Here is a 9,942-nt window from a genome sequence, read left to right on the forward strand (position 1 = left end):
GAGGGCCAAGTGGAAGGTGAGCTGACAAGGCCTAGGTAGGAAACAGAAGACCTTCTTCTCTCTCCACTCTCTCTCCCAAGGGTTTCCTCCTTTCTCTCTCTACATTGGAGCTGCGAGAGGATTCAAGAAGAGAAAAGTTTACACTGCTTGCGGAGGTGGAAGGAGATGCTTGCCAACAAGGGTAAGAGAATTCTTTCTCTCTCTACTATTATCCTCATTGACTATTCTTGATTTTTGGTGGTAGAAGTCAAGATTAGGGTTCCATTCTCTCTCTAGACCACTTGCCATATGGGAATGGGGTGTTCTTGGCCCAAGAGTACACCCAATCCACTTACAACATGTGGCAGACCCCTCAAATGTGGAGTGAAATGGCCAAAATGTTGCAAATCTTTGTTGAAATTTCATTTTGACCAAGATTTTTTCAATTAGGGGGTTCGATCAGCCTTGATCGGGTTGGTCGGGCATCCGATCAGAGAAAAATAGACTAGAATCCATTTTGATAAGGTTGCAATCAGATTTTGATCACAAAATGAAAGCACTAGCTGCACAGTCAAGCAAGGGCTTAAGCACAGAAGGCAGAGTTTTTGTGGGAGAATAAGAAACTGGTGATGAAACTGAGAACAAGTTCTTGATTAATTTATTTCCTCTTTCCAAAACTTAAGCATGTACTAGGGACATCAATTTTTTATCAGTATGATGATGAAACCTTCAATGAATCTTGGGAAAGGTTTCAAAGTGTGGCAGAAATGTCCCCACCATGGAATTGAGGATGTCAAGTTGTCTGATATTTTTCTATGATGGGTTGAGTGAATCTAATTAGTAAAAAGTACACAATGCTTCAGGGGGATATTTTTATCATATCCCTAGGAATGAAACATATGAATTTATAGAATAGGTGGCAGAAATTGATCTGTAGAAAAAAATGCAAATTCGTGGAGAAGGGAAAAATGCGTAAGTGTCTAAGGTTGAATCTAATGAAGATTTATAAATATGTAAATCTTTAAAGGAGGTTGCTTCACTTTTAATTAATTTTTTTCACACTAACACGCCTCTAGTCAAGGCAAAGATCTGATTAATGTGTAGCATTAAGAGTTATGAAGACGGAGCTTGCCATAAGGAAGAGGTAGAAGTTGTATACAAAACCAATGGAGCGTGCCTAAGCAACATGGAAACTCATGGAACAGATTTGGCTCAAACTTCCAACCCAAGCAAGCCAATCAACTTCAACATCAACAGCCTACCCAAACCACTAACTCTTATTATCCTTTTTCAAACATTTTTGGTAATGAGAAATCCCTAGCATACTTTAATGTTTCACAGATTTTTGAACATAAGGTGGCTGAAAAGATGGGACACTTAGAGGCAAAGGATGAACAACCTGGACTCCAAACTGAAACATGGATTGAACTATCTTAGGAGAACCATGGATCAGACCATGAAGACCAATATGAACCACGGAGCAGATGGCTGAGGCATGAAGAAGTTTATGATGGACTGCTTCTCCAATTTGAATGAAGCCCAACAATCAAAGTGGATTGGGCTCAATACCCCTACAGGTCCTTTTCCATCTAAACCCTTACTTAATCCTTGCCATTTATGTGTTATTGATGATGAAGTTAGTGTGGAGAAAGATCAGGAAAACACTAATGCCATTTAAAAATTATGAAATTTCAAAGCACTTCCTGATCCTTATAAGACCAAGATGAAGGAAGTGGAGGAGATAGTTCAACCCCTTAGGTAGGAACCAATTCCTTTTTCTATTATCCCTCTTGCCCTTTTCCCATCGAACTAGAATCTAAGAAACCGATATATCCATCATGATAACACTTTACTGAAAAATATGGATGATGTTTTGGTATTTGTTCTAGTACCTGAAGTGTACAAGAATTGTCCTCTTGTGTAAAAGCATATAAAAGACTATATAATCTCCCCAAGAAACGAAAAGAGGTGATTAAGCTTATTGAGAAAACTTCCAGACTATTGGATCCAAAAACCTCTAGAAAAGTAGATTCTGGTTCTCCATTATTTCCATGTGAGATAATGGAGTCACTTTCACAAAAACCTTAGTCAATACAGGTTCAAGCATAAACATGATTCCTAAAGCTTTTTTATGATGCTCTTAAGTTCCCAAAATTAGAAGTCTACATGGACTTAGTCCTTGCTGATGGATATATTAGGCAGACTGAAGGAATGCTGGAAGACATTCCCATTGAGGTAAAAGATTGTATTATCCCTGTTGACGATATAGTGACAGAGGTAAAAGTGAAAAATGACCTAAGCCAAGCACCTACTATAGTAGGAAGAACCTTCCTTAGATGTACAAAAGCCCTTATTGATTGGGGTAAGGGCATTGTCATATTTATGTCTGGGGAGAGGGAGGTATCTTCAGATATTTCCAAGATAATGAAACAACTAATGTTACAAGAAGAACTTCAATTATGTGAGGAGGAAGAGAGTGAAGATCCAGATCAAGTTAGGGCATTCCTATTAGGAGTAGAAAATCTTCATCATGAGGAAGAGGAACCAGAACCCTTCAAGAAATCTACTAAACCTACTGAGCCTAACTTTGAGCTGAAACCCCTTCCCTCTCATATGAAATATGTTTTCTTGGATGATAACAAAACTAAGCATGTCATCATTTCTTCCTCATTATCTAAAGATCAATAAGAAGAATTATTAAAGGTGCTAGTTGATCATAAGGAAGCCTTAGGATGGTTTTTTGAGGACATTAATGGAATACCAGCTCATATATGTGAACATAGGATCATCTTAGAAGATAGTATAAAACCCTTTAGAGATCCTCAAAGGAGACTTAACCCTCACATGAAAGAGGCATTAGAAAAAGAACTTAAAAATGGAATTATATATTAGACATGTGCGTGCAGTGCGGTGCGGAAATTCGCACTGGGTGTGCGAATTTCCGCACGCACAAAAGGGCATGGGCAGTGGGCGGTGCGGTTTTGTGCGCATAAACGCCCCGCCCCGCACACCGCACCAAACCGCACAATTTCACTGTTTTTTAAGCAGTTTTTTTAAACAATATTAAATATTTAACTCATATTATAAGTTGTAAACATTATTAAATATTTATTTCTTAATTAAACATTATTAAACTATATTCAATTTGCTGCATTTTAAGCAATTTTATTAAAAAATAGTAAATATTTAACTCATATTATATGTGGTAAACATTATTAAATATTTAATTCTTAGTTAAACATTATTAAATTATATTTAATTCGCTGTTTTTTAGGCAACTTTATTAAACATTATTAAATCATAGTATTAAAATTTTAAAATTTTAATATATATTAAACAATATTAAATATTTAATTCTAAATTTTCTTCTCCTTTCCTTCTTCTCCTTCTTCTCTTTCTCTTCCTTCTTCTCCTTCTTCTCCTTCTCCTCCTTCTCCTCCCTCTTCTCCTTCTCCTTCTCCTTCTTCTCATTCTTCTGATTCTTCTCATTCTTCTCATTCTTCTCCTTCTTCTCATTCTCCTCGTTCTTCTCCTTCTTCTCCTTCTTCTCCTTCTTCTCCTTCTTCTCCTTCTTCTCCCTCTTCTCCCTCTTCTCCTTCTCCCTCTCCTCCTCCTTCTCCTTCTCCTTCTCCTTCTCCTTCTCCTTCTCCTTATCCTTCTCCTTCTCCTTATCCTTATTCTTCTCCTCCTCCTCCTCCTCCTCCTCCTCCTCCTCCTCCTCCTCCTTTCTCCTCCTCCTCCTCCTCCTCCTCCTCCTCCTCCATCTACTCCTTCTTCTCATTCTTCTAGTTCTTCTCCTTCTTCTACCTCCTCTCCCTCTTCTCCTTCTTCTCCTTCTTCTCCTTCTTCTCCTTCTTCTCCTTCTTCTCCTTCTTCTCCTTCTTCTTCTTCTTCACCCTCTTCTCCCTCTTCTTCTTCTTCTCCCTCTTTTCCTTCTCCTTCTCCTTCTCCTTCTCCTTATCCTTATTCTTCTCCTTCTCCTTGTTCTTCTCCTTCTCCTTCTCCTTCACCTTCTTCTCCTTCTCCTCCTTTTCCTCCTCCTCCTCCTCCTCCTCCTTCTCCTTCTCCTCTTTTTCCTCCTGCTCCTCCTCCTTCTCCTTCTGCTTCTCCTTCTCCTTCTCCTTCTCCTTCTCCTTCTTCTTCTCCTTCCACTTCTCCTTCTCCTTCTCCTCCTTTTCCTCCTCCTCCTCCTCCTCCTCCTCCTCCTCCTCCTCCTCCTTCTCCTCCTCCTCCTCCTCCTCCTCCTCCTCCTCCTCCTCCTCCTCCTCCTCCTCCTCCTCCTCCTCCTCCTCCTTCTCCTTCTCCTTCTCCTTCTTCTCATTCTTCTCCTTCTTCCCCTTCTTCTCCTTCTTCTCCTTCTTCTACCTCCTCTCCCTCTTCTCCTTCTTCTCCTTCTTCTCCTTCTTCTCCTTCTTCTCCTTCTTCTCCTTCTTCTCCTTCTTCTCGCTCTTCTCCTTCTTCTTCTTCTTCTCCCTCTTCTCCCTCTTCTCCTTCTTCTCCCTCTTTTCCTTCTCCTTCTCCTTTTCCTTATTCTTCTCCTTCTCCTTCTTCTTCTGCTTCTCCTTCTCCTTCTCCTTCTCCTCTTTTTCCTCCTGCTCCTCCTCCTTCTCCTTCTCCTTCTCCTTCTCCTTCTTCTCCTTCTTCTTCTTCTTCTCCCTCTCCTTATTCTTCTCCTTCTCCTCCTTTTCCTCCTCCTCCTCCTCCTCCTCCTCCTTCTCCTCCTCCTCCTCCTCCTCCTCCTCCTCCTCCTCCTCCTCCTCCTCCTCCTCCTCCTCCTCCTCCTCCTCCTCCTCCTCCTCCTCCTTCTCCTTCTCCTTCTTCTCATTATTCTCCTTCTTCTTATTCTTCTCCTTCTTCTCCTTCTCATTTTTCTCATTCTTCTCGTTCTTCTCCTTCTTCTTCTTGTTCTACCTCCTCTCCCTCTTCTCCTTCTGCTCCTTCTTCTCCTTCTTCTCCTTCTTCTCCCTCTTCTCCCTCTTCTCCCTCTTCTCCCTCTTCTCCCTCTTCTCCCTCCTCCTTCTTCTTCTTCTTCTCCTTCTCCTTCTCTTTCTCCCTCTCCCTCTCCCTCTCCTTCTCCTTCTCCTTCTTCTTCTGTTTTTCTTCTCTTTTTCTTCTTATTCTTCTTCTTCTTCTTCTTCTTCTTCTTCTTCTGCTTCTTCTTCTGCTTCTTCTTCTTCTTCTTCTTCTTCTCCTTCTCCTTCTTCTTCTTCTTATTTTTCTCCTTCTCCTTCTCCTTCTTCTTCTTTTCTTATATCCTGCTTTAATTGAAAGGCAAAGAGAAAAGTAATTTTAAAGATCAAATTCACAACAACGGCTTTCAAACTTCTAAAAAAGTTGCTTTAAAAAATCCTTGATTGCACTTCCAAAATATCCACAGACAAGCGATGGCGCAAAATGAGGATTTGCTCTTTCATTAGAGGCATGGGAGAAGACGGCAGTCAAAGCATGCCATCCCTACAGCGATGGCACCTCCGCGTTCCGCTTCGCTGCTCATCTGTAATAAAATAACAAAAAGAATTAATTTAATGGCTCTCATGGCCATGACCCGTGCGTATTGAGTGAAAGAAAGGACTTCATCAACATATATATGAAAATGAAGAGGCGGTTACCAAGAGGCTCGGAGAATCATGCTCCTCCTCTTCAAAATGACTTCCCTCGTTTCAAGTCACCTAAAAATGAGATCAAATGAAATAAGCCACTAAATATCTTTCTCGACTAAAATAATAAAATAAAATAACAAGCAATGAAGCATACCGTGGGATCTTCATCGCTGTCTTCATCTCCTTGCCTCACGTCGGTGTCTTCTCCCTCTTATGCTCGCCACTAGCACTTCAGTGTCATCAATAATTCAACGCTTTCGGCTGTCAACCTTGATCGTTTGTAGGTGATGACTGCACGACCAGTGGAGAAGAATCTTTCCGATGGAGCACTTGTTGCGCAGACCGATAAGAATTCCTTCGCAACCTTGGGTATGAATGTTCACCTGTGACTTTCCACCAATGTAGTGGTTTGGTACCCTTGAGAGGAGGCGAGCTCATGTACACCTCTCGCTCGTGTCCTGGGGAAATCGCTGGCGTTTGCCCATTACTCGGTAACAACTCGTCCAGCGCTTCACTGAAGAACGCGCTAGATGTCCATTCTGGTCGAAAGTAGGCCGAGGAATCTGAACGAATGGCATTGATGTTGTCGGTAATATCGGGGGACTCCAGTAAGCGTTGCACGTACATGACAGTGTCATCCCGTTGGTCGCGGTCTAGCAAATGCAACTTCATGGACGGATCAACGAGGGCAGCAATAGTGAAGGCTGTGTTGTGAGTGAGAGCTGATGCATACTTACTCATCTTACTTTTCATCGCCTCGCAAGCCTTGTACACTGATGTCCGTTGCTCGGTGGACATAACCTTGTTCACTCGTAAAATATTTCCCTCTCTAATTCCTAACATTACACCGTTGAGGTGTCTCATCACTGCTTTGATAATGACAATTGCTTCATTCGCTGTGGGAGATTTTTTGCGGCATGCTACTGTAACAGCCAATTGAAGGGGTTGCAATATACCCGCGAACTCTTTGACCATTGCCCATTCCTTGTCGCATAAGACCTGTTTTTGTAACACGTTCAATGCCATGATATATATAATGTCCTTCTTCTCGACAGCAGCCACTAACATGGCATATGTAGAATTCCATCTTGTTGGGCAGTCCAATGGAATTTTTCTTTGATCAGGCAGTCCAAACTGCTGGCATAATGCTGCATATCGTTCTTGACGCTGGGTTGAGCCACGTATGCCTGCTACAATCTCACGAAGTCGGTTTATGACATCGCCCAAATCAGACACACAGAACATAGGAAGTATGGATCCGTGGTCAACATCGGGCGATTGTCTGTAGTAATCCTCACAGATAATCAATGACTCTGATGGCGAATCTGACACACGTAGTGAGCTCATCCCAGCCTGAACAACAAGGTTCAGCACGTGCCGGTTTGCACTAAACTGAGGGGTTTCTAACTTCACTTGTTCGTCTAGAATAGACATCATCTTCTTGTTATTCGATGCGTTGTCTGTAGTAATTGCGCACACCTGCGTATATTGGATTCATCAATGGATGAAAACACGGAAAAATAAATAATAAAAGGTTTTTTGTTGTATCACATAGCTTCTTCTTCAAGTCAAATTCCTCCAATAGTTTGAGGACATGTGCGCTCATATTTTCACCAGTGTGGGCGCCAGTCAACTGGCGTATTCATAGCACACGTTCGCACAATGTCCACTCAGAGTCAACCCAGTGCACTGTGACACCGAGGAAAGCGACGTTGTTCTCGGATGTCCACGCGTCAAGTGTCAACCACACGCAGGCAACAGTCGCTAACTTTTTCCGTACAAATCTCTTCATATCTTGGTATAGCGCGAAGGCTTTTGCCTTGATCGCCTTCACGGAGGGGACCGGTATTTCCTCTTGCGCGATATAACGAAGAAGCCGTACGAAATATTTCTTCTTAACAATGTTCCATGGTGAGTCAGACAGACATATGAACCACACGAGTTCTTCTTTCGTCCTCTCCATCGTACGTCCAATGTAGTACTGCTTTGTGTCCCCAGAAGCAAACATCTCGATGACAGATCGTTCCTGAGCTTGTTGACCTATCTTCCCTTTCAAAGACTGGAATACTTTGTGGTGGAAATTTTCCAGGTGCCGCCACAAAGGGGTGCTACAATGGTACTTGTTGTGGTTGACAACAGTGCCGCACAAGGTGCATTTAAACTTTTTCCCACCTATGTTGCTATAGTACCTTACTGCATCACAGGCATCAAGGCAAGGTTTTTTCGTTGTTGTGATGGGGCTATTGGGAGCGTCTTCTTCCGCAGACATTTCCTCGGCAGTCTACTGTTGCGGGGACGTATCGTCTTCCATCCTACAGGTCCGTGTTTGATGTTCTAGTGATCCAAATCAACATCGACCGTTTGGAAAATAAGTTCAAAACAAAATTATGTTGTAAGGAAAGGAGAAGAAAACAACAAGGAAAAAAAACAAGCAGTAGAGAAGAAGAATACAAGAAAAATAAGAAGAAGAGAAGAAGAAGGAGAAGAAGAAGAGGAGAAGAAAAAGAAGAAGAAGAGAAGAAGATGAAGAGGAGGAGAAGAAAAAGAAGAAGAAGAGAAGAAGAAGAGGAGAAGAAGAAGAGAAGAAGAAGAAGAAGAGGAGAAGAAAAAGAAGAAGAAGAGAAGAAGAAGAGGAGAAGAAGAAGAGAAGAAGAAGAAGAATAAGAGGAGAAGAAAAAGAAGAAGAAGAAGAGGAGAAGAAAAAGAAGAAGAAGAGAAGAAAAAGAAGAAGAAGAAGAGGAGAAGAAAAAGAAGAAGAAGAGAAGACAAAGAAGAAGAAGAAGAGGAGAAGAAAAAGAAGAAGAAGAAGAAGAAGAAGAGGAGAAGAAAAAGAAGAAGAAGAAGAAGAAGAAGATAAGAAAAAGAAGAAGAAGAAGATGAAGAAGAAGAATAGAAGAAGAAGAGAAGAGAAGAAGAGAAGAGAAGAAGAAGAAGAAGAGAAGAAGACAAAGAATAGAAGAAGAAGAGAAGAGAAGAAGAGAAGAGAAGAAGAAGAAGAAGAGAAGAAGATAAAGAATAGAAGAAGAAGAGAACAAAAAGATAAAGAAGAAGAAGAAGATGAAGAAGAAGAAGAGGAGAAGAAAAAGAAGAAGAAGAAGAAGAAGAGGAGGACAAGAAAAACAAGAAGAAGAGAAGATGAAGAGGAGAAGAAAAAGAAGAAGAAGAGAAGAAGAAGAAGAAGAGGAGAAGAAAAAGAAGAAGAAGAAGAAGAAGAAGAAGAGGACAAGAAAAACAAGAAGAAGAGAAGATGAAGAGGAGAAGAAAAAGAAGAAGAAGAGAAGAAGAAGAAGAAGAGGAGAAGAAAAAGAAGAAGAAGAGGACAACAAAAAAAAGAAGTAGAGAAGAAGAAGGAGAAGTAGAAGAAGAAAAAGAAAAGAACAAGAAGAAGAAGAAGAGGAGAAGAAGAAGAATAAGAAGAGGAGGAGAATAAAAAGAAGAAGAAGAGAAGAAGAAGAGGAGAAGAAAAAGAAGAAGAAGAGAAGAAGAAGAAGAAGAAGAAGAAGAGGACGAGGAGAAGAAAAAGAACAAGAAGAGAAGAAGAAGAAGAGGAGGAGGAGAAAAAGAAGAAGAAGAGGAGAAGAAAAAGAAGAAGAAGAGAACAAGAAGAAGAGGAGAAGAAAAAGAAGAAGAAGAGGAGAAGAAAAAGAAGAAGAAGAGAACAAGAAGAAGAGGAGAAGAAAAAGAAGAAGAAGAGAAGAAGAACAAGAAGAGGAGAATAAAAAGAAGTAGAGAAGAAGAAGACAAGAAAAATAAGAAGAGAGAAGAAGACGGAGAAGGAGAAGAAGAAGAAGAATACAAGAAGAAGAGAAGATAAAGAAGAAAAAGATAAAGAAGAAGAAAAAGAGAAGAAGAAGAGAAGAGAAGAGAAGAAGAAGAAGATATTCTTCTCTTCTTTTTCAGAAGAAGAAAAGAAGAGGAGACGAAAAACAAGAAATAGAGAAGAAGAAGACAAGAAAAGTAAGAAGAAGAGAAGAGGAAGAAGAAAAGAAGAAGAAGAATAGAAGAAGAAGAGAAGAAAAAGAACAAGAGAAGAAGAAGACGAAGAAGAAGAAGAAGTGAAGTAGAATAGAAGAAGAAGAAGAAGAAGAAGAGCAGAAGAAGAGAGGAAGAAGAAGAAGAAGAGAAGCAGAAGGAGAAGGAGAAGAAGAAGAAGAAAAGAAGAAGAAGAATAGAAGAAAAAGAGAAGAAAAAGAAGAAGATGAAGATGAAGAGAAAAAGAAAAAGAATAAGAGAAGAAGCAGGAGAAGAACAAGAGAAGAAGAAGACGAAGGAGAAGGAGAAGAAGCAGTGAATAAGAGAAGAAGAAAAAGATGAAGAGTAGAAGAATAAGAAGAAGAAGAAGATGAAGAAGATGATGATGAAG

At 40.6% G+C, this 9,942-nt stretch overlaps 1 protein-coding gene and 1 non-coding gene across 2 annotated transcripts; both read right to left on the minus strand.

Moving 5' to 3' along the window:
• Window positions 1-659: 659 nt before the first annotated feature.
• On the minus strand, window positions 660-764 carry LOC144713377 (small nucleolar RNA R71). Its single transcript, XR_013584038.1, has one exon. It is a non-coding gene; the product is annotated as a small nucleolar RNA R71 (small nucleolar RNA).
• A 4,653-nt stretch (window positions 765-5,417) lies between these two features.
• LOC144712683 (uncharacterized) lies at window positions 5,418-7,848 on the minus strand. Its single transcript, XM_078586944.1, has 3 exons — window positions 7,261-7,848; window positions 5,963-7,058; window positions 5,418-5,473 (listed from the first exon to the last, which is right to left on the minus strand). Exons 1-3 carry the CDS (start codon window positions 7,846-7,848, stop codon window positions 5,418-5,420), a joined length of 1,740 nt encoding a protein of 579 aa, XP_078443070.1.
• Window positions 7,849-9,942: the final 2,094 nt, after the last annotated feature.

Source organism: Wolffia australiana, chromosome 15, assembly GCF_029677425.1.
Source record: "Wolffia australiana isolate 7733 chromosome 15, ASM2967742v1".
Taxonomy (NCBI): Eukaryota; Viridiplantae; Streptophyta; class Magnoliopsida; order Alismatales; family Araceae; genus Wolffia; species Wolffia australiana.

What these genes read in the sequence shown, in the direction of transcription:
- LOC144712683 (XM_078586944.1), bottom strand. Translation starts at nt 7,848, where the DNA reads ATGTCTGCGGAAGAAGACGCTCCCAATAGCCCCATCACAACAACGAAA. An exon ending in TCGGTGTCACAGTGCACTGG is followed by an intron (nt 7,059 to 7,260) that starts GTTGACTCTGAG and finishes CAATATACGCAG; the next exon opens with GTGTGCGCAATTACTACAGA. An exon ending in ACATTGGTGGAAAGTCACAG is followed by an intron (nt 5,474 to 5,962) that starts GTGAACATTCAT and finishes ATTTTATTACAG; the next exon opens with ATGAGCAGCGAAGCGGAACG.